The sequence below is a fragment of the Homarus americanus genome, unplaced genomic scaffold (genome assembly GCF_018991925.1).
Source record: "Homarus americanus isolate GMGI-L3 unplaced genomic scaffold, GMGI_Hamer_2.0 scaffold26591, whole genome shotgun sequence".
NCBI classification, from domain to species: domain Eukaryota; kingdom Metazoa; phylum Arthropoda; class Malacostraca; order Decapoda; family Nephropidae; genus Homarus; species Homarus americanus.
The window spans coordinates 537501-562977 of NW_024755595.1; the positions used below are offsets into that span (position 1 = coordinate 537501).

At 46.4% G+C, this 25477-nt stretch overlaps 1 protein-coding gene across 9 annotated transcripts in view; it reads right to left on the minus strand.

Annotated features, from left to right (window-relative positions):
• LOC121856612 overlaps nucleotides 1-25477 on the minus strand; it is a 119129-nt gene that overhangs the window by 73386 nt on the left and 20266 nt on the right. For 2 of the 9 annotated variants that reach the window (XM_042352251.1, XM_042352252.1), the window contains exons 2-3: nucleotides 25327-25435; nucleotides 1664-1720 (exon numbers count right to left, since the gene is read on the minus strand). In XM_042352251.1, coding sequence (XP_042208185.1) covers nucleotides 1664-1720; nucleotides 25327-25404 — 135 coding nt within the window. In that variant the 5' untranslated portion in view covers nucleotides 25405-25435. Of the gene's footprint in view, nucleotides 1-1663; nucleotides 1721-18089; nucleotides 18519-20043; nucleotides 20249-20294; nucleotides 20536-25326; nucleotides 25436-25477 lie in introns of those variants that run through there. The other 7 variants (XM_042352256.1, XM_042352253.1, XM_042352255.1 and 4 more) reach the window with 6 other exon arrangements.

The following is a 25477-nucleotide window of genomic DNA, read 5'->3' on the forward strand; positions in this document are numbered from 1 at the left end:
TGAGACATTCCAACACTACTGTCTCTGCAATAGCTGAGAGACATTCACCACTACTGTCTCTACAATAGCTGGAGAGACATTCACCACTACGGTCTCTACAATAGCTGAGAGACATTCACCACTACTGTCTCTACAATAGACATTCACCACTACGGTCTCTACAATAGCTGAGACATTCACCCTACTGTCTCTACAATAGCTGAGACATTCACCACCAGAGTCTCTACAATAGCTGAGACATTCACCAGGTCTCTACAATAGCTGAGAGACATTCACCACTACTGTCTCTACAATGAGAGGCTGAGAGACATTCAACACTACTGTCTCTACAATAGCTGAGAGACATTCACCACTACTGTCTCTACAATAACTGAGACATTCACACTACTGTCTCTACAATAGCTGAGAGACATTCACCACTACGGTCTCTACAATAGCTGAGAGACATTCACCACTCTCTACAATAGCTGAGACATTCACCACTACGGACAGCGACATTCACCACTACTGTCTCTACAATAGCTGGCTGAGAGACATTCACCACCCCAGTCTCTACAATAGCTGAGAGACATTCACCACCCCAGTCTCTACAATAGCTGAGAGACGTTTACCACTACGGTCTCTACAATAGCTGAGAGACATTCACCACTACGGTCTCTACAATAGCTGAGAGACATTCACCACTACGGTCTCTACAATAGCTGAGAGACATTCACCACTACGATCTCTACAATAGCTGAGAGACATTCACCACTACGGTCTCTACGATAGCTGAGAGACATTCACCACTACAGTCTCTACAATAGCTGAGAGACATTCACCACGTCAGTCTCTACGATAGCTAAGAGACGTTCACCACTACGGTCTCTACAATAGCTGAGAGACATTCACCACGTCAGTCTCTACGATAGCTGAGAGACATTCACCACTAAGGTCTCTACAATAGCTGAGAGACATTCACCACTACGGTCTCTACGATAGCTGAGAGACGTTCACCACTACGGTCTCTACGATAGCTAAGAGACGTTCACCACTACGGTCTCTACAATAGCTGAGACATTCACCACGTCAGTCTCTACGATAGCTAAGAGACGTTCACCACTACGGTCTCTACAATAGCTGAGAGATATTCACCACATCAGTCTCTACGATAGCTGAGAGACATTCACCACTTCAATCTCTACGATAGCTGAAAGATAGCTTGTGAGACTTACTAAATACATCCCTCTGCTTGAGAATATATGAGGAGACGGACTTGGGATAAATTCTTGTTTGGATAATGTATGCATAAAAAAATACATTGTGAATGAGAATAATCCATGTATTCAGTACAAAGCTGTCTATAATTGTTAGTCATTTGTTTCAAGAATAATGATGATAATGATGGAAATAATTTGTTATATTATCATGTCTGGTAATACTGTACACGTTTTCTGTGATAGAAAGAAAACGTGTTAAGGAGAAACTACTGTATTCTTACCTGGACTTTTTACTGAATTATATTTATTTGTATATCCAATGAGATAAATAATTATAATAAGACGCGAAACCTTATCATCCTAACACATTATCATTATCAATTCATCACACCCAAGACTTGATAATCCGCCATCTTAACACTGTGACGCAACAAGGTAAACAAAGGGTGTAAAAAGTGACTTACCGAAGGGGTGGAGATGTGACAGTTCATGGTGGTGGCCTGTCTCAAGTCATCGGGAACCTGGTGACAAACAACACGGAATTAGTTTAGTTACCCAGTGACTAAAACAACAACAATAATAATAATAATAATAATGGTGCTGACAATAGTAATAGTCGTAATAAAGATAATAATAATAATAGGTACAGTTTATTAGTGCATTATACCATACTAACACATCCACACTTTTTCACTACCCAACCTCCCCCAACCACTCCTCCCTCACTCACCCCCCCCAAACAGGTGAGAGATGAAATAAAACGGGAGGAGAGAAGGGCGCGGGAGGAGAGGAAGGGGCGGGAAGGAAGGAGGGAGGGAGGGAAGGGAGGGGGAACTAACATGCTCTCATTAGCCTTCAATTGTCCAGGTATAAAACATCCCCTCCACTCCCTCCCTCCATCACCCCTCTCATCCTCATCACCCCCTGATGTACCCTCCCCTCCCTCACCCCCTCATTGCACACTATCCCCCCTCACCCCCTCCCCTCCCTCCTGCACCTCCCTCCCTCACCCTCCCTCCCTCCCTCCTCCTCACCCTCCTCCACCCTCCCTCCCTCACCCCCCTCTGCACCCTCCCCTCCCTCACCCCCTCCTGACCTTCCTCACACTACACCTTCTCGACACGACAGGAAGCGTAACACACACACGAGACAATGTATGTATGATTGTGTTTGTACGTGCATTAAGGTGTACAGTGGTATGTGTCAGTATATACAGGTGTGTGTGTGTATAAAAGTGTATGTGTGTGTGTATAAGGGTGTATGTGTGTGTATAAGGGTGTATGTGTGTGTGTATAAGGGTGCCTGTGTATAATGTGTGGTCAGGGGTGTAGTGACTCCCTGTATAATGTTTACCTTCCCGGGATCAGCTGACGCTCCATTACCTGTGTAAACAAAATAGCGACACCTGCATCACACCTGAACGACTCTACTGTTATGGGTCACCTGATTATTAGACTCCAGCTTATTTCACCTTATGATTAAACACCTTAAATCTAACCTAACCTAAATTTAACTCTGACCTGACCTGACCTAACATAATCTACTAAAGTGTGTAGAGTGTGTGGTGTGGGGGAAGCATCAAGGTCACTCACTCCAACCTGGGTGTGTGCATACCCTGGAGTTTCTCTCTACCTAACTACATAGCTACATACATACATACAGCTGTAGTGCTCGTTTACGCCAGAGTGAGCAGAGAAGAGGATTCCTTGGGACAGTCTGTAAGGTACTGGTCAGATATGGAGGGGGAAGAGGAGGGGAAGGAGGAAGAAGGGAGGAGGAACAAAAAAGACGAGGATAAATTACAGGAAGCGAAGAAGGAAGGGGTAAGGTAAGGACAAGAATGAGGAAGAGGAAAATGAATAAGAGCTCAAAGACAAAGAGAAGGAAAGTGAGAGGAAGGATGAGGAGGGAGGGAGAGAATACCAGAGACTGAGGTAAGCGAGTATAGGAGGTCCCACCCACCTACACTGTGCCGTAAGAGGAAAGGTTTATCAACTCTTACCTGTGTGTGTGTGTGTTGTACGGTATACACACTCTGGTGATAGGCTTAGTTGCATGATCGCCACCCTATGCAAACGACCCTTCTCTCTCTCTCTCTCTATCTCTCTCTCTCTCTCTCTCGCAAGGTAGAGAACACGGAGACCAAGCAGGAGGCCGGGTAAGTGAGGGCTGAGCGAGGTAGTGGAGGGCAGAGTTGAAAGAGCAGTGGATCTGATGGTATTTATGAGAATACCTCTGGCAGAGTCTGGTACAAGTGAGGTCTCTCTCTCAACACAGGTCAGAGGTGCAGTATTGTAGGTAATGAGGCCAAGCAAAACACCTGCCTGGACCAACAGTGACTAGAAGCCTGAGTGGGACCTCACGTAAACAAACAGGTGTAGCAAGGAGGGAGGGGTAAGGGTGGGAGGGGGTAAGGGTAGGAGGGGGGGGGCAAGGCCGGCCAGCTTCTTTTTTAACTACATTCTTAACGGAAAAGGAGAAAGGGGGGTGAGGGGGAGGTGGGGGTGATGGGGGGAGGGGGAGGTGTGGTCATGGAGGGAGGTGGGGTGATAAGAAAATAAGGAGTCTGCAATAGGCCGGTTGGCCTGTGCATGGCAGATCCTGTCGAGAGTTACTACCACTCTCTATCATCCATGAATCTATCTAGCCTCCTTTTAAAACTTTCCAGCGTTCCAGCACTTACTACAAAGTTGCTAAGCTTGTTCCACTCGTCTACCACCCTATTTGTGAACCAGTTCTTCCTATCTCCCTCCTAAACCTAAACTTATCCAACTTAAATCCGTTGCTCCGAGTCCTATCCTGCTCGGATATTATAAGAACTTTATCTATATCACCTTTATTGATTCCTTTCACCCACTTAATACTTCTATCATATCTCCCGCACTCTTCGTCTTTCTAGGGAATGCAAGTTAAGTTTCCTTAGCCTATCCTGATATGGAAGGTTTCTAAGTCCCGGAATATTTTTGTCATTCTTCGCTGCACCGACTCTAGTGAATTGATATCCATTCTATAATAAGTGATGTGGGGGAGTTGGGGTGCTGGAGGGAGGGGGTGCTGGAGGGAGATGGAGGAGGTGGGGCTGGAGTGATGGGAGGTGATGGAGGGAGGTGGGGTGATGGAGGGAGGTGATGGAGGGAGGTGGGGGTGGGGGTGATGGGGTGCTGGAGGGAGGGAGGTGGGGTGATGGAGGGAGGTGGGGTGATAGGGGAGGTGGGGTGATGGAGGTGGGGTGCTGGAGGGAGGTGGGGGTGATGGAGGAGGTGGGGTGATGGAGGAGGTGGGGGTGATGGAGGAGGTGGGGGTGATGGAGGGAGGTGGGGTGATAGAGGGAGGTGGTGGGAGATGATGAGAGTGAGAGAAAAGAGAAGGGGGGGAGGAGGGAGGAAATGATAGAGAATCAAGAGAGAGAAGATCATAGTAACAGTGTGTGTGTGGGGTATACCTTAAGCTGGGGGTCATTACAGGTGAGCCACAGGTAGGAACAGCTCATTGGTACAGGTGCAGTGACCAGGAAGTCGAGGATACTGGAGACTGTTAATGAAGACAAGGTGAGCATATTATCTCTCTCTCTCTCTCTCTCTCTCTTTCTCTCTCTCTCTCTCTGTCTGTCTTTCTGGGTGTCTGAGTGTCTGTCTATCTGTCTTTTTTGTTTGTTCTTGTGTCTGTCTTTATTTGTCTGTCCTTGTGTCTGTATGTCTATTTATTGGATTTCCTGACTGTGTGTGTGTGTGCGTGTGTGTGTTTAATGACCACAGCAGAAGCTCCACTAACTTCACTGCAATCACACCCATCACTACCACCACCACTACCACCGCCTTCACCTCTTAACTAAGCTAACGACCGTCTTCCTCCAGGGCCAGGTGGTTGTATCCCCCAACCATCCACCACCACCACACAACACCTACAACCACATGGCCCCCACCACACCCCCACTAACAGAACAACCACAACATCCCCCTACCACCATCTATACTCAACACTCAGCGGTACCGAACACAGGAATAACAACAACAAGAATTAATAACAATAAGTAAACACACACACACACGTAAAGGTTGACACAGGTTCTTCACGACTGACTGCATGTGTGTGTGTGTAATAATAATAATAATAATAATTAACGGTTTATTGAAAAAGTTCTGCAGCCCGAACGCTGAAAATATACATTGGACATAAATTACTTATTACATACATTGGTGGTTTAACAAAAGCCTTCATTAGAGAAAGGTGAAGGAACACACAGTGAACATACAGATTAATGTAGGTGTTGAACAGCAAACATGTAGTGTAGTAACTCCCTCCCAGATGGTGTTAGGAGGGACCTCACGTGGTGTAGTAGTTCCCTCACAGATGGTGTTATGAGGGGCCTCACGTGGTGTAGTAATTCCCTCACAGATGGTGTTATGAGGGGCCTCACGTGGTGTAGCAATTCCCTCACCGATGGTGTTATGCGGGGCCTCACGTGGTGTAGTAATTCCCTCACAGATGGTGTTATGAGGGGCCTCACGTGGTGTAGTAATTCCCTCACAGATGGTGTTATGAGGGGCCTCACGTGGTGTAGTAATTCCCTCACAGATGATGTTATGAGGGGCCTCACGTGGTGTAGTAATTCCCTCACAGATGGTGTTATGAGGGGCCTCACGTGGTGTAGTAATTCCCTCACAGATGATGTTATGAGGGGCCTCACGTGGTGTAGTAGTTCCCTCACAGACGGTGTTCTATGAGTGAGGTGTGGTCCCAGGCCTTCCTATCGTAGACGGATTAACACATCGCTGTTGTTGGGTCGGGCCGTTATCACTGAGTACCTGGGACCTCACTGTGTGAAGGTCAACTTGGGTACCACTGCCACTGCTGAGTTGTTCTCACTGACTCAAGCACTGTTCACCACCGTTCACCTCTGTTTAACACTGGTTCCATTCCTTTCCTAAATGAAATAGCAACTTCTAGCGTGAACTTGTTGATATTCCGGTGGGGAGGAGGGTTCAGGGGAGGGAGCTGGTATGGGTCAACTTAACAGTTGACCTGGCAGCTCCGAGAGGAGCGCCAGGCACGTCTTGACCCTTCGGTGGATGAAGTGAAGTGAAGTGAAGTGTGATGTGTGTGTGTGTGTGTGTGTGTGTGTGTGTATGTGTGTGTATGTGTGTGTGTAAAACTTCCTCATACACCTCAATAAACACAACAAAGAACACTGTAAACAAAAACACAAAAGAAACACTGTAAAATATGTTGCAAAAGACGACGATACCTGATGTATGTAAATCACTCCCACGATTACCGTTGTGTTGACGATGACGTATTATTATGTTAAGAGAGAGACGAAGATTTACATAAGCGTCCATTACCTGATCTCTGTGTCCTGGTCGACTTCTTCTGTTCAACACAACAACTCATGATGAAATATTCTGGTTTGGATTTAACAACAAAAAACTTGATAAAGATAAAAACTGAAGAGACGTTAAATGATGTAAGTGGAGTTATTAGATAAAAGAAAGAACAAGGTATAAGGAGAGGAAAAGGAAAATTAGCATCAGGAATTATCAAAGCAAGTTCTAAATGGAAGAAAGGAGAGAAACAAATGAACATCGGGAGATCATAAACAGTAATAAATGAAAGAATCAGACATTGACAAATAAAAGAGCATCAGGAAAAGATACACAATAATTAATGAAAGAATGAACAAGACAATAAAAGAGCATAACCAGATCATAAGCAATAATAGATGAAACAAAAGAGCATCACCGGGCCATAAGAACAATAAACAAAAGAAGGAATAAATAAATAAGGGAAATAACAAACAAAAGACTAAGAGATGATAAAGGAGAGAGTTAATTAGAGGAAAGACGAGTGTGTTGTTGTACGACCCGTCACGACCACACTACCACCATCCGCGTCACTTCCCGTATACCCCGAGGTCACCCGCCTCCCCTATTACTAGTAGTCATGTGTGTGTGTGTGTGATAGAGATGTAAGTCAATCTTTATATACACACACATGTATACCACCTGTATACCACGTATGCTATACATGCGTGTGTGCCTCGTGACGTGTGCGTCATGAGGGTCGTACACAGGCCCGTCCTTTAGGGGGGGCGAAGAGGGGCGACCGCCCGGGGCCCCGTTCGTGTGGGGGGGCCCCGCGGGGCCCAGTGACCTAGGACACATTACCTGTTGACTGGTTAATCTGACCTGACGGCTTAGCCACCATCGCAACCGTGACCTTACCATCCATAGCGACAGTCCCGTGGGGGTTGGTGGGGGTGGGTTCCTCTGACCGCATAATCTGGGGCCCCGCAGTGGCTGAGTTGCCGCGGGCCCCGCACCCTCCTAGGGGCGGCTCTGGTCGTACATGTGTATATATCAATATGGTACTCAAGTATATAACAATAGGGTGCACACATGTACGCATAAGAGCGGTGTGTATATATATGACAGATGGGTTCACGTGTGTTACAGGGATTGACAGCAGAGTGCGCATGGGCGTGTGGGCGGGTCAGGTTCGCCCACAGGATGGGCGGCGGCCACCTGGTTTTTGAAGCAATAATGTCACACATACACACATGACTACGTGCTAAGCGAGGGATGCACATGTCTACCCTGCACACACACACACCTGGTGATTCTGGTCAGGCTTGATTCCATGCTGTGATGGCACTGTTTGGTCACTGGCACTGTTCACTGTGTAGTTTTGTTCATGGTATAAGGTTGATCATCATCACCTTCACCACTACCACCATCACCACACAATGATGCCTTTGCTCAGTACGTAGATCTATACACGTAAGAGAGAGAGAGAGAGAGAGAGAGAGAGAGAGGTGGTAGTCAAGGTCGCAGCCAACTAAGACAATACTGTTTTAAGAGATCTGATAAACTGAAAGAACATTACGTGTGTGTGGGGGGGGGGGAGTTAGTGTGTGTGAACATAAGAAAATAAGGAGTCTGCAATAGGCCGGTTGGCCTGTGCATGGCAGCTCCTGTCGAGAGTTACTACCACTCTCTATGAATCTATGCAGCCTCCCTTTGAAATTTTCCAGCACTTACTACAAAGTTGCTAAGCTTGTTCCACTAGTCCACCACCCTATTTGTGAACCAGTTCCTTCCTATCTCCCTCCTAAACCTAAACTTATCCAACTTGAATCCGTTGCTCCGAGTCTTATCCTGCTCGGATATTATAAGAACTTTATCTATATCCCCTTTATTGATTCCTTTCACCCACTTAAATACTTCTATCATATCTCCTCGCACTCTTCGTCTTTCTAGGGAATGCAAGTTAAGTTTCTTTAACCTATCCTGATATGGAAGGTTTCTAAGTTCCGGAATCATTTTTGTCATTCTTCGCTGCACCGAATGAATTTATATCCATTCTATAATAGGGGCACCAGAACTGAACCGCATAATCGAGGTGCGGCCTGACTAGCGCAAGATATAGTTGCAATAAGACCTCTGCACTCTTGTTACTTACACTTCTAGATATAAAACCCAATACTCTGTTTGCCTTATTTCGAACATTAACGCACTGTTTTCTAGGCCGTAGGTCCGGGCTTACAAGTTCCCCTAGGTCTCTTTCACAAGTCGACTTCTCTAGGTTGATGTTGTTAAGGCTGTATACATTGACAGTATTTGTTCTTCCAATATTAAGTACGCTGCACTTGCTGGTGTTGAATTTCATTTGTCATTTTTCAGACCACCCCTGCAGTTTATTTAGATCCTCCTGTAATGCATTAGCATCCTGCCCCGAATTAATTTGCCGCCCTATTTTGGTGTGTGTGGGGTGTGTGTGTGTGTACAAACATGCATTCAACCTTCCCTGCCTCACTTACACACAAAACACCCGACACACACTTAACCTCACGTATAAACAAACAGTGCCCAACCCCCCTCCCCCCCCCACACACACAGAGGCAGGGCTCAACAAACTGACTCAGGTCGTGGTCCAGGTGTGTTGAAAAACTCAGGTGGACGGCCAGCCAAGTACCCCGGGGTGGTGACCAGAGAACACGTCCTGCCCGCGGGAGGAGGAGGAGGAGGAGAGAGAATGGGGGATGGAGGGGGGGACGGAAGGGAGGAAGAGGGGAGAAGGAGAGAGAATGGGGACGGGAAAGAGAAAAGAGATATGTGAGAGGGGTAAAGGGGAGATAGAAAGGAGAATGAGGGTGTGAGGGAAGAGGGAGGAAGATTTGTTTGGAAATGGGTGGGAGGGAGGAGGAGGGGGCGAAGGTTGCTGGGGAGGGAGGGCTTGGCAAGGTAACATGTCAAGTTAAGTCTTAAATTGTGCAGTCTCTCTCTCTCTCTCTCAGCCACTACCTGAGAGTCTCCTAATAAGGGCATCAGACTCACACAACAACACACTACTTCAAACACTCGACACTGACACACACACATAACACACAGTCGACACACATAACACAGTCGACACACATAACACACAGTCGACACTAAATAGACACACTCCTGGAATTATTAAGTGGAAAAATAATATATAAGTGTGCTGTTAACTGCTGGGAACACACTCTAATATGGAAAGATAATTGAGTGTGTTTTAAAGCGCTGGTACGTGTTAAAGTAATGAGGAAAATGGTCTAAAGATGACGCTTCCCTCGCTCACTCTTTCCTACACCTTAATCTGGCCAGCATCTTACCATTGTCTGCAACTTATGCGAATCTCCGGGAAAAGGAGTTTAGAAATGACAAGTCCTGGAAAAACGTCGAGAATTAATGTATGCTTCCTGGAAAATGCCTGGAATTGGTTCATCGAGGTAAAATTGCCAGGAATGGGTGTGTGCGCGTGAGCTCTCTCTCTCTCTCTCTCTCTCTCTCTCATTCTGGTTGACCTTGATGGTTGGTGGCGTACTGGCGTGGTTGGTGAGATCGCTGTGGTGTGGTCAGCAGTGTGATGAAACTAAGTGGTTGTGGTAGTGTTGTGGTGATTGTTATACTGTGATAAAGACGCAGTTACTGGAAAAAAAAATTTTGTGTTTGTGGTGGTATTGAGGGGGAGGAGGGAGAGGTAGATGGAGGGGAGGAGGGAGAGGATGGTGGAGTAGCGAGGGAGGGAGGCAACATGGGCGTGGTGACTAGCTCAGAAATATGCGGGCATAGGACCTGGAGGTGACCTGGAGGAGGAAGACCTAGGGAAGGGAGGGAGGTAACTCACACATGACCTGCAGATTGAGGGATATCTGGATACAACCTGAATGTGACACGATCAGATCATCAGGAAAACAGTGTGGAGGCAACATGACCTGAAGCTACCTCACAGAAGACTTGTTTGGAAGACCGACCTGAATACAAATGACAACGACCTGGAGGTATCACAGAACGGACCTGGAAGCATCAAAGGGCAGACCTGAAGGCCTCACCTGCGAGGACACACCTGGGGACCACTAATTAGACCAGCTTGAGACGGATTCAGGATAACAAAAACGAAATTATCAAGTGTTAGCAAGAGAGGAGTTAACCTCTTCTCTTCTGTTTCTTTCTTTCTCCCGTCCTTCCTTCTCCTTCTCCTCCAGAAAACACAGTACATAGGAGGAAAGAAGAGAGGGGGAAGAGGAGACAATCACAACAGTCGATCTTAAAAATAAAAAGACCCGTGGCAACTGTGTCAACGGCGGCCATCTTGAATGTTTACGTTTTGGTCGACCTCGGTAAGATCTTCAACAAAACACACACACACAAAACATATTCCACCCAAATAATTACTCATAAAACAACAGAAATAAATAAAGAAATGAAAGTATAAATAATAATAAAGGGTAATAAGGGAAAAGAGAGAGAAAGACAGTGAAGGAGGGATACTTGCCAATACAGAATCAAGTTTTTGCATTTGTGAAGGTTAGTTGTGAAGGCTACGTCCTCACACCTCACCTCCCGCTACACTTATACTCCCTGATATTGTTTACACCCTCACACCTCACCTCCCGCTACACTTACACTCCCTGATATTGTTTACACCCTCACACCTCACCTCCCGCTACACTTATACTCCCTGATATTGTTTACACCCTCACACCTCACCTCCCGCTACACTTATACTCCCTGATATTGTTTACACCCTCACACCTCACCTTCCTGCTACATTTACACTCCCTGATACCCCCTTACCCTCCCCCCGCTGCACATCACATTGCACATAATATTTACACAGAAGTAAAGAAATTTTTAAAACATAAAAAAATCAATTAAATATCTTGGGGAGAGTAACCAAGTGTTGTATAGTTTGAGTAATGACACTCACAACACCACACGGGACGGAACGGAACAGACGGGCAGGTGTGTATAAGTATTGACCAAGAGTTAGCTCACCTTGCAACATCTACTACACTGCAGCGGGCCATACTGGGCAGTTCCATTTACACCCAACCCTTGTTCCAGTCGTCCACTACTCTATTTCCAAACCAGTGTTTACCTATTTCGCACCTAAATCTAAATTTGTCTAATTTAAAACCATTGTTACGAGTTTGCTCCTGGTTGGATAGTTTGAGTACCTTTGTAATGTCCCCTTCGTTGAGCCCTGACTTCCATTTATACACCTCATCATATCGCCCCTCACTCTACGTCTCTCGGGGGAGTGCAGATTGAGATGCTTTAATCTGTCTCTGTACTCAAGGGGGATAGATCACTATCCTCTAACTACCGCCCAATCAGTCTAACATCAATAGTAGGCAAATTACTGGAAGCAATCATTTCAAACTCTATTCGAAATCACCTGGAGAAGCACCGATTGATCAATGATTCCCAGCATGGCTTCACAAGCGGACGTTCTTGCCTAACTAATCTATTAACATTCTTTTCATCAGTTTTCGAATCAGTGGACGAGGGGCACAATTATGATGTGGTATATCTCGACTTTAGCAAAGCCTTCGACAGAGTCCCCACGAAAGACTAATTAGAAAGGTAGAAGCTCATGGCATCAAAGGTGGCATCCTTAAATGGATTAGGGCGTCGTTACAGGACAGGAAACAGCGAGTGAGCATTAACGGCACTAAGTCCCATTGAGCAACGTCACAAGTGGAGTTCCCCAAGGCTCAGTACTTGGACCATTATTATTTATTATATACATAAACGACATAGATATCGGCATAGACAGCAACATAAGTAAATTTGCTGATGACACTAAAATAGGACGTGTTATCAAATCTGACGAGGACTCGGCAAAACTACAGGAAGATCTAAACAAATTTTTCGAATGGTCTGAAAAATGGCAGATGAAATTCAACGTCAACAAATGTAAAGTACTCAGTATGGGAGATGTAAACAGGGAAACCAGATACCAGATGAACAACGATGCCATAGAGAAATCCGACTGTGAGAGAGATTTAGGAGTAATGATAAGTAGGAACCTTAAGCCAAGTAAACAATGTGTTTTTGCTCGTAACAAGGCTAATAAAGTACTCGGGTTCATACAAAGGAGTGTTAGTTACAAGACTAGCGAGGTCATCCTAAAACTGTATCTTGCTCTTGTGAGACCACACCTGGATTACGCAGTTCAGTTCTGGTCACCGTATTACAGAATGGATATAGAATCCTTGGAAAGAATTCAGAGGAGAATGACAAGACTAATCCCGGGCATTAGGAACCTTGAGTACAGACAGGTTAAGGCATCTTAATTTGCACTACCTCGAGAGACGTAGAGCGAGGGGCAACCTGATAGAGGTGTATAAGTGGAAGTCAGGGCTAAACAAAGGGGACATTACAAAGGTACTCAAATTATCCAACCAGGAGTGAACTCGTAACAATGGTTTTAAATTAGACAAATTTAGATTTAGGCGTGAAATAGGTAAACACTGGTTTGGAAACAGAGTAGTGGATGAATGGAACACGTTACCAAATATCATCATTAACTCGAATACGCTGAATTGCTTTAAACATAGGATGGATGCTTATATGAGCAATAGGGGTTGGGTGTAAACGGGACTGCCCAGTATGGGCCAATAGGCCCGCTGCAGTTTCCTCCATTCTTATGTTCTTATTAGTCTTGTCATTCTCCTCTGAATTCTTTCTAGGGATTCTATATCCATTCTGTAGTACGGTGACCAGAATAGACCTTACAACACTACCAAACAGACCCTGCAACACTACCAAACAGACCTTGCAACACCACCTAACAGACTTTACAACACGATCTAAAAGATAAAATAACTTGCAACATCTACTACGCTATAGATAAGAGACCTTGCAACACTACCTTGCAACATCTACAACACAAGGTCAACCAGACTCAACACCCCCCAGACAGCACCTAGTCTGTGTTGTGTGTAAGAAGAAAACAAATGTTGTAGAAGCGGCAGTTTGTCTCCGCTATTAACCACAAGAACAAAAACTACCACACGATAACAAGTCAGAAAACATACATTATAACACAACCTCTCAGATAAGATCGGATTTATTTTTTTTAACATTTATAAATAGTTAGGTAATAATTATTTTCAGGTGTAAAGAAGTAGTTCAATATGTCAGGTAAGATATTAGGAGTTATTATGTAAATTAGGTGAACCTCGTGTTGGGAAAGGGGGCAGACAAGTGACGATTCAAGGCCAGTACTGAAGAAACCTCACATTATGCGGATCAAACGAAGGAAAACAGGTTGAAAGACAGACGGACGGAGGACGGACAGAGGCAAGATGGACTAGACTACCGCACAACACAGGCAATAAATAATGCTCCTCTGTCTCTAATGATTGACAGGTAAATAAAATTAATAAATAAGTATAAGCAACTATAGTGTGTGTGTGTTCGTCTTTTTACGAGAGTGGGGCAGTAGAGGAGTGACGCTGCACTACCAAACTTATTATTGGAACCATGGACGAGTGAGAACTCTCTCAACACCCTACATCAGTTCCTTCCTTTATTGTCCTATCTAACGTAACTGCAAAAGGTAAAAAAAAAAGGTCACTTTGTACATGTGTGTCCGCCCGACCACTCCTGTCTATAAACGACCTTATGTCACCACACAACACCACTACCACCACACATCGCTGCTACCACCAACATACAGCACCACTACCTTCACCACACTACCCCAACCGCCAACACCACAGAAACGAGTTCACCTTGGTGGTGTAACAGCAAGGACTGGGGGGGGGGGGTGTTAAGGTAGGAGTGTGTGAGAGAGAGAGACTCACCCTCACGCGTCATCAAGAAACACAAGTTTAGAGAAAGTCCAGCTGATATCGGCTGCCCCTCCCCTTACCTCACCCGTCATTACCTCACACCTTCCCCCTAACCTGAATAACCTCACCTCTCACTTCCTTCTTTGTCACCCCCTCACCTCTCTCACCATGATTTACTACACCCTGTATGTACATTACCCAGGGGACAGTGTTTTATTATGTGTCGAACGTGACTATGTAAACACTGCTGAGAGAGAGAGAAAGACCATAACGTGATAGCCCATTCTCCTTGTTAGGTTAGGTTAGGTTACTACGGCTGTCTCCTCCATGACAATTATTAAACTTAGTAAACATAAACAAAACAATACAGGTAGACTGGCGGGTCAGAACAGGTCAACCTTACCAGATTTTCCTGTGTGGCCTACTGGTGACATCACCCCCCCCCCCCCAGGCCCGTCCTTTAGGGGGGGGCCGACCGCCCGGGGCCCCGCGGGGTGCAGCACTAAACCCAGTGACCTCGGACACATTACCTGTTGACTGGTTAATCTGACCTAACGGCTTACGCCACCATCGTAACCGTGACCTTACCATCCATAGAGACAGTCCCATGGGGGTTGGTGGGGGTGGGTTCCTCTGACCGCATAATCTGACTCCATATATATATTTTCTGGGGCCCCACAGTGGCTGAGTTGCCCCGGGCCCCGCATCCTCCTAGGGACGGCCCTGCCCTCCTCCCACAAATACTACGCCCTTCCCCTACCCCGACAGACAATAACTAACCCATGACACAACCCTAACACACTATTAGCTTAGCTAGGCGGTCAGCCCGCCCTCTCTTACCTACTCCTGAATTTCTTCAATTTCCGAACTATAACTTCCTTCCCCACCTCTAATCTCCCTTCATTCCTCCTTTCCCTAATAAAAAAAAACCCACCCAGGTCTGTATGAGTGACAAGTGTGGACCTTGACCATCTTGACACACGGTGGTGGGTGGCACTGTCTTAACCTCTTATACAACCTTAATTAACATTGTAAACCAACCATTGTATTCCCCCCCCCCTCTCTCTCTCTCTCAACCTGGTACTAGGGTCTATTAAGACTGAGGGACCGATCAGAACTGGGACCCATTGAAGCGTTATTAACTCTTCCTCTTGATAGCCGGAATAAACCAGTGTTGACCAGCTGAGTAGAGGTTGCCGACGAATGGGGAGAGAAAACAGATATACATACAGAAATGGACAGAAATATTAAAAAAAGAGAGAGAGACAGAAAGATCCCGAGAGAACAAAAGTATTAGAAAGATGCAGGCAGGACCCCCCAATCTCACCAGACAAGCTCCTGGATCATGCTTGGTCTTCCCTCCCTGACGATCTCTCTCTCAAAGGTCAGAGGTCACACACACACTTAATAATCCCGGACGAGGTGGCAGACAAACGTTCAAAGATAAGCTGGCTACCAATAGTCAAAACGTTTCAGGATGATCTTGACCACAAACGTTCAAGGATAAAACGTTTTTGGTAAGAAATATTGCAAAAAAACAAAAAACATAACGACTTACAAAACCAGATCTTAACTCGAGGAAAAAACATTTCCCCAACCCAAACTATATTCCTTCATCTCCCGGTAATTCCCGTTTTCTATGATGCCATAACAAGATATGATTCAGCTCCTACTTATATAAACACGACATGACGGCTGCCACAACACTGGTGAGGAAACAACCAATCAGAGAGTGCCACGTCATGCTTTCGTGAGCGGGTGAGGCAGAGCAGCTGACAGCGGAGAGCAGGAAGTAACACTCAGCTCTGGTTGGTTCTTCCGGAAATACTGGATTCATAAAGCTGTTCCTAGCGAGCCTGTGGGCCTTATCTGACTAATATTTCCACCATGTTCCCCTCAGGGAGGACGTTCCAGCCAATCAAAGCGCTCTAAGGCAATGGCGTCGGACGTTCCAGCCAATCAAAGCCCCCTAGGCAATGGCGTCGGACGTTCCAGCCAATCAAAGCCCCCCTAGGCAATGGCGTCGGACGTTCCAGCCAATCAAAGCCCTCAGCCCTCTAGGATAATAACGTTCGACGTTCCAACCAATCAAAGCTACCAGGCTACTGAGGCGGGAGACTCAATCTATTTACACATAACCATAACATCATCCAGGGAGGAGTTGCTGCAAGTCACGACCCTCTGGTGTTGTAACCTGGAGTACACAGAGCAGTCTGGACCATCTTGTGGCTGCACCACCACGACCCTCTGGTGTTGTGACCTGGAGTAAACAGAGCAGCCTGGACGACCTTGCTGCACCACCACGACCCATGGCTCACGGAAGCAGCCACCGGGCCATTAGTTCCCACAATTAATATAACGAACCCAACAAAAACTCCTTAAAAATGTGTTACACTCTCCAAGGTATTTTCTCGACCACTAATGAAGAAAACTGTACTAGTGTCCTGAACATAACTCACTTTACTAAATTTATTTATTGTTATGTACAGTAATTTAAAGTGTATAAAATGAATGTATATTTTATTGTTGTTAGTAATAGATGTACACTATTGAACCTTTTACTTTAGAGAGAGAGAGAGAGAGAGCCGCACACAACACAACCAATAATAACCATCAATCAAAAGTTAATATTTGGCTAAAACATTTTGTCAAACATCAGTAAACACCGACCCCAGTGTACACCACACACACACACACACACATGGCAGGGCGTGGGAGAAGCAAGTTTGTAGGGGCGACATGATAGAGGTGTATAAATGGAAGTCAGAGTTAAACAAAGGGGACATTACGAAGGTACTCAAACTATCCAACCAGGAGCGAACTCGTAACAATGGTTTCAAATTAGACAAATTTAGATTTCGGCGTGAAATAGGTAAACACTGGTTTGGAAACAGAGTAGTGGATGAGTGGAACAAGTTACCAAATATCATCATTAACTCGAATACGCTGGATAGCTTCAAACAGGTTGGATGCTTATATGAGCAATAGGGGTTGGGTATAAACGGGACTGCCCAGTTTGAGTCAATAGGCCCGCTGCAGTTTCCTCCATTCTTATGTTCTTATGTAAGAGCTGACATCCAAGCGTTAACTCCCACATGCGCTGACTTCCTCCCCATGAGCTGACACTAAAGTATTGACACCCATAAAAACTAACATCCTCCCTTAGGACTGACACTCCGAGGTACTGACAGTAAAGTGCTGACTCCTATATGCGCTGACATTCACCCCAGGCGCTGACACTTAGCATATACAATATATACAGGTTCAGAAAATGCCAGGGCAATAAAAACTAGCTACACCCTGAAGTGGGCGGGCAGTGGTTGGGAAGTGGGTGGCTAGTGGGCGGGCACTGGGTGGGCAGTGGGCGGACAATGGGAGGTTAGTGGACGGGCTAGTAGAGTGGCTAGTGGGCGGGAAGTGGGTGGCTATTGGGCGGGCACTGGGTGGGCAGTGGACAGGCTAGTAGACTATTGGGCGGAAGTGGGAGGCAGTGGGCGACAATGGGAGGTTAGTGGGTGGCTAGTGGGCGGGCAGTGGGCGGACAATGGGAGGTTAGTGGACGGGCTAGTAGAGTGGCTAGTGGGTGGGCAGTGGGCGGACAATGGGAGGTTAGTGGACGGGCTAGTGGGTGGCTATTGGGCAGGGAGTGGTGTCTTTAAACCAAGATTCCTGTTCCATCATCTCAAGTGGTCCCGGTAAACTCATCAAGTTAAATTAATCAGGTAAGCTAAAGTACACTATTAAACGACTTAAATTACTCAGGTAAACTCAACCATACTCACCCCCGTCTGGTATACTGCATATAATCCTGGTGTAAACTCTTTGGTATAATCTTCAGCTTCCTTGTGTACACCAGTGAGTCTTAGCAATGTACACACCTCTTCACTGATGTGTAAGTAAACTCTAAGTATACATTACACACCTGGTCACTTAACATTACATAAGCCAGGTATTATTACTTATATTTTACCCCTTGAGGTGCACTTAACTTACACTTATATCACGTTTTACTCTGCTAACACTTATATTCTTACTTAAATTTCATGTAAGTAAGAGTCCATCTACACCCAAGTCCGTTCCGTTATTTTTAAGTAAGTATCTCACTTAAATCTAATAGGTCTGTGGTGCTTAATTTGCGCCATCTTGGAATATAATCACTGTACAATTATCTAATCACTGCTACAATAACCAATCACATGGGAGATTCACTGCTGTGGAGATAAAGATTCACGGTCACGATAACTAATCACTGTTGGGGTATAATCCAATCACGGTAGGTAATTTCCGTTAAGATAAACGCAATCACTTAAGATAATCAGTTCATACAACCAATAATTTTCAAAGTAACTAATCACATTTAAGACAGACACACACAGTACACACACACACACACACACACATAGTACACAGGAATGCGTGTTTACATTGATGTGTTATTGAAGGTGTGTGTTTACCTGTGCTATAATTATAGCACCTGGGTGACAATCTCCTCAACACACACACACACACTTACAGGACCCTTAAGTGCTGGAAAGACACTTATAAAGCACAGTGCAAGAGATTTAAGTGCTGGAGATTACAAGACACACTTATGAAGGGATATAAGTAATTGTATACGTGTTTCAATGGACCACTGTATTAATGTACCACTGTTTCAATGTATCACAGTTTCAATGTAGCCTCAATGTACCACTGCATCACTGTTTCAATGTATCACTGTATCACTGTTTCAATGTATCACTGCATCACTGTTTCAATGTATCACTGCATCACTGTTTCAATGTATCACTGTACCGTTGTTTCACTGTACCACTGAATCATTGTACCCCATCCACAGCACCCCGAGTGAAGGGGTGACCACATGACCAGCACACTCAGGTGATCACGCCAGGTGGAGGTGTGTGTAAGCAAGGTCAGGTAATGGAAGACACTGGATGGTGGACTCTCTCTCTCTAACACTAACCTAACCTAATTAAATTTAACACTAATCTAGCCTAACTTAACCTGACCTACCCTACTAACCCTAACAATTAATTAACTTAATCTAACGCTAACTTAATCCAACACTAACTTAATCTAACGCTAAATTAATCCAACACGAACTTAACTAACCTAACCTAACTCCCCGGGTAGTGTTAGGTTAGGTTAAAGTTAGGTTTAGTGTCAGGTTAAGTTAGTGTTAGGTTAGGTTCGGTTAATCTTCAGGTGAACAAAAGCAGTGTCTTATTGTAATCAGGTGGGCGTTATTAACACATCTGCCGGGGGGACAACTGTGGTATTTCCTCCGCTACTGAGGAGAATAACTAACTTCAAGTACAGTACCTGTGTTACCTCGGCCTGGAGCCTCATACACACTTGCCATACATCGTTCGTACACATGCATGGCGAGACATTTTACAGATATATTTAAAATGCTCAGTACACACCACATGTATACATAAGATGGAAATGTATACGTATTTGTGTGTATATCATGTGTACACACACACACACACACACAGAGTCGTAAAATCCATGACCACATAACACAAATAAGGTCATATCGTGGGTGTGACGACCAATCATTATAGCTTTCACAGGTCGTCCTTCTCAATGCTACGACAGTAAAAGGTCGTTACTACAGAAGGTTGGGTCTTAAGGATTATCTCTGTGGTAAAAAGCTAAAGAGATTGCTCTTAAGGCAAGCACAGGTCGTGCAAAACACAGAGGGACGACATCTCTATAATTCACTGTTACCAAGTCGTCCAAATCACAAGCACGGGTCGTGGAGAAGCAGTGATGGACGACTTTTGTGGCCCACTCCGCTAGACGTTTCCAGGAGCAGCGCGGGGTTGAAAGGGGGCGCTGAGACTCCAGCCCCTGCATACTAAGCCAAGACACTCGGGGTCATGTCCATCCTACAGTAAGCAACAGCCCACCGACACACACACACACACGCGCGCGCGCGCACACACACGGGGTATTGGGCGAACCGCTTGGTCACACACTTAGACACTGAAGTTTACTGCCATCACTACTGCCGGGTCAACAAAGCACCACCACACACACACGTGACTACTCCTCCAGGTAGTTCCTTCACCACCCAGTAGGTTTATACCTTAGGTCGTACCCTTCACCTGCAGGTAGCGAGGCAGCAAAAGGTTAGGTGTGTGTTTGTGTGGTGGTGAACGCGAGACCCACTCGACGCACCGACCAGCTCTGGACTGGCCTGGTCCAGGGGTGTAAAGGGACTTCCCCCACTCACTCACACACACACACACAGATGCCCTCCACCCGGCACAACCACCATCATCTCCTCACACCACACAGCTGTATCACCACTTAGGTCCTGCTGCTGACAAACAGTTTCACCAATAAAAAAAAGTTTATTTCTGTCCTTGGCCCCAATTCAACCTCATCGACGGCGACGAGGTGGGCGGCCTCACTCACTCATTCACTCAATGAACATTCTTGGGTAGCAGTTCCTCCCTCCGCCGGTGACGGACGGTCCGTAGCGCGAAAGTTACACTCCCTCCACAGTTCCTTCCGAAACAGACAAAGTACACGCGTCCAGCGGTCTACTATCACCACCACCACCGACCGCATGCGTGGCCCAGGGGGATTAAGAACTGGTAATCTGCCTTGACCTTTCACCATCAACCACACACACACACACACACACACACACACACACACACACACACACACGTGTCTTCCTGGGGGATACTGTCAAAATATTCCCTACTGGGATCCTATAAGGCTTCTACCGGGGTCCTACAAGGCTTCTACCGGGGTCCTACAAGGCTTCTACTGGGGTCCTACAAGGCTTCTACCGGGGTCCTACAAGGCTTCTACTGGGGTCCTACAAGGCTTCTACTGGGGTCCTACAAGGCTTCTACTGGGGTCCTACAAGGCTTCTTCTGGGTATACTACAAGCCAGCGTATCGTAGTGGCCACCTGTCCCACACCCCGTTAAGAGGTCATAAACGGCCCTTCCCCCACTGACCTCCCGAGCCTCATAAACGCATTTAGGGACCAGCTGGGCCGCCACCTTACAGCTGGCCGGTGAGGGGTGCGTGAGGAGGGTCAGGGGGTGAGGAGGGTCAGGGGGTGTGGAGGATCAGGAGGTTAGGAGGGGAACTTAGCAGGTGGTTCATGTGGAGTAACGAGTTAAGAAGAGGAGGAGGAGGACGGACAGGCGGCCTGGACCTGTCGTGCTCCAGGGCTCGACTAACACGGCCCACACAAACTCACACGGACGTACACGCACATGTACACACACATACAAACTCACACGGACGTACACGCACATGCACACACACACAAACTCACACGGACGTACACGCACATGTATATACACATATACCCACATGGACGTACACGTATAGGGATACACACACACACACAAACTCACACGGACTTACACGCACATGCACACACACACACAAAAAGAGGCCCTGCTACCTCGCTACTCCTGATACAGTGACGACAAGTGAGAGGCGCCTACAACCCCTCCATGTGTGTGTGTGTGTGGCAGTGTAAGTGTGTTAAAAGCAACGTGTAGCGCCCTGAATGGAGTGTGGGTGAGTGTGGTGGCGTGAGGTTGTTGTGTGTGTGTTAGAATGCTTGATTTTGATTTTGCCGCTTGCAGCGGCTACTTTATTGTGCACCCCACACTCATCCTGTGAGCGGTAGGGCAAAAGGATCACAGAGTAGGGTTTACAAAGGGTCATAATAATTAACCCCCGTTGTCAGGATATTATGGCACTGAATGTTACACATTATTTCATTTACATTATTTGTTTAGTTCTATACATAAAGGGTAACTTATTCACAAATGCGTGAGAACAGGCGTGTGAGGCAGTATGTCTGGCCTCACACTTTGTTATTCACATTTACGTGGGAGGTATTCAAGCACATTGCGTATTTGGTTCTGTACATGAGAATGATATAGTTACTAAGTGCAAAAAAGTGGATACAATCTTAATATGTCGGCTATCTTGCCATTAGAGATGAAGTGTTGTGCCATTTCACACACAGTGTGCTTGGACCTGTCCCTAAAAGGTTCTATCTTCACACAGTCGAGGACGTAGTGTTCAAGTGTGTGGCCATATGTATGGCCACACACTTTACATGCGGTGGTGTACTGTGGTGGAGTGAGGTTGTTGTGGGAGTGTGAGAAAGCGTAAAAGAGTGAGAGCGTAGAGAGAGGAGTGAGAGTGAGAGCGTAGAGAGAGGAGTGAGAGTGTGAGCGTAGAGAGAAGAGTGAGAGTGTGAGCGTAGAGAGAAGAGTGTGAGTGAGAGTGTGAGCGTAGAGAGAAGAGTGTGAGCGTAGAGAGAGGAGTGTGAGTGAGAGTGAGAGCGTAGAGAGAGGAGTGAGAGTGAGAGCGTAGAGAGAGGAGTGAGAGTGTGAGCGTAGAGAGAAGAGTGAGAGTGTGAGCGTAGAGAGAAGAGTGTGAGTGAGAGTGTGAGCGTAGAGAGAAGAGTGTGAGCGTAGAGAGAGGAGTGTGAGTGAGAGTGAGAGCATAGAGGGAGGAGTGTGAGTGAGAGTGAGAGCGTAGAGAGAATAGTGTGAGTGAGAGTGAGAGCGTAGAGAGAAGAGTGTGAGTGTAGAGGGAGAGGAGTGAGGAGTGGAGCGTAGAGAGAGGAGTGTGAGTGAGAGCGTAGAGAGAAGAGGTGAGAGTAGAGGGAAGAGTGGGAGTGAGGAGGAGAGCGTAGTGTGAGAGAGAGAGTGTGAGTGAGAGCGTAGAGAGAAGAGTGTGAGTGAGAGTGAGAGCGTAGAGAGAAGAGTGTGAGTGAGAGCGAGAGGAGAGCGTAGGAGAGAAGAGGTGAGTGAGAGCGTAGAGAGAAGAGAGTGAGAGTGAGAGCGTAGAGAGAAGAGTGTGAGTGAGAGCGTAGAGAGAAGAGTGTGAGTGAGAGTGAGAGCGTAGAGAGAAGAGGAGTGTGTAGAGAGAGGAGAGTGAGAGCGTAGAGAGAAGAGTGTGAGTGAGAGTGTGAGCGTAGAGAGAAGAGTGTGAGTGAGAGTGAGAGCGTAGAGAGAAGAGTGTGAGTGAGAGTGCCGGGTGTAGTCACCAGAATCCACCCATCCGGTGTCATACAAAAACGAGTCACCTGTAACATGTAGTGTGTGTGTGTGTGTGTGTGTGTGTGTGTGTGTGTAGCAACGCATCTAAATAAACTCACTCAACCCACGAATTAATTCACCTGTAACACCTAATTAACCAATATGCAAATTAATTTACCTGTGTGTTCTTACGCTAATAGTTCCGTATAAACCATTTAGACCCAGAATATATCTCGCCAATAATCACGCTAATAATCACGCCCAAACCGCTTGAATACAATATTTTAACCCTTGAATAGGAATGGCCTTTTGCCTTGAATAACATGTCATTTTATTCAAGGGGTTATTTTATTCACGGTACTCAAGGGTTTAAATCAGCCAGTCTAGTAACTCGACCACCCCCACACACACACCAATATCATTTCTCCCCCCAATACATCACCAGGGTCACAGTACTACCCCCACATCGTGTGTGTGTGTGTTTGTGTGGCGGGAATGACAACACCTGGCAGCCTCTTCAGGTGTTTACTAATTACCAGACAGACGATTCCCGCCCTGCTATACAGTGCACCACCTAACCTAACCTAACCTAACCCAACCTAACCTAACCTACCCCGAATATTAGCCACCAGAGCTTATTTCACCCAAAGATTAACGTAAGGCTGTTAACCTAGGGCGGGGGGGAGAGTCATCGATGAGGTGATCTGTAGTAGTAGTGAGACGCTCCTCTGGCCACGGACACCTGAAGTAATACTTCTTATCCACACACACCCCTACGGCCTCTTACAGGAACACACTCACCTTTAAGTCATCCTCAACACACACACACACACACACACACACACACACACACACATTACCTACAGGAAGTAATTCATTGACTTTAATTCACAAGAGAGAGTTTATGTGGCACTGTCTACCCCACCACACTATATCCATCCTTCCACACCATGTCATGTTCAGCAACACAAGAAGGAGTCACACCATGTCCAGCACCACAAGAAGCGAGCCACACCATGTCCAGCACTACAGCACTACAGAAAGCGAGCCACATCATGTCCAGCACTACAGCACCACAGAAAGCGAGCCACACCATGTCCAGCACTACAGCACCACAGGAAGCGAGCCACATCATGTCCAGCACTACAGCACCACAGGAAACGAGCCACATCTCCAGCCCCACAGGAATGAGCCACATCATGTCCAGCACCACAGGGAGCGAGCCACACCATGTCCAGCAACACAAGAAGCGAGTCACACCATGTCCAGCACCACAAGAAGCGAGCCACACCATGTCCAGCACCACAGAAAGCGCCACATCATGTCCAGCAAGCAGCACCACAGAAAGCGAGCCACACCATGTCCAGCACTACAGCACCACAGGAAGCGAGCACACCATGTCCAGCACTACAGCATCACAGGAAGGAGTACATCATGTCCAGTACTACAGCACCACAGGAAACGAGCCACATCTCCAGCCCCACAGGAAACGAGCCACATCATGTCCAGCACTCACAGGGAGCGAGCCACACCATGTCCTGCCCCACAGGAAGCGAGCACACCATGTCCTGCCCCACAGGAAGCGAGCCACACCATGTCCAGCTCCCACAGGAAGCGAGCTACACCATGTCCTGCACCACAGGAAGGGAGCCACACACGCCACATTAGAGCGCCACCATTGAGAGATAACAATGTGGGTGGTTGAATCACCTCCTTCCCTCACATACATAATCCCAGTTAAATCATTCAAGACTCTGGTACTAGTGGAGCTTGACGCTTCTGAAACTCTTAAAAAATAATTGTAACTGATAATGATATTACGTAGTTCACTTTATACTTTTACCCCACACACACTCACACACACACACACACACACACACACACACACACACACACACACACACACACACACACACACACACTGAATCATGACTGCCTACCACAAGCCAGTCATAACAGTCAAATGAAACGCTTACCAGCCTTTTAACGCTGGAGACGTGGCACCAGTGTCCTAGACTGGGGAGTTCAGGAGACGTGGCACCAGTGTTTGACATAGAGAATGGCAGCGACGTCACAGTAACTCACCTGAGGGAAAAATAATACGAATACAATTAGTTTCATTCACTG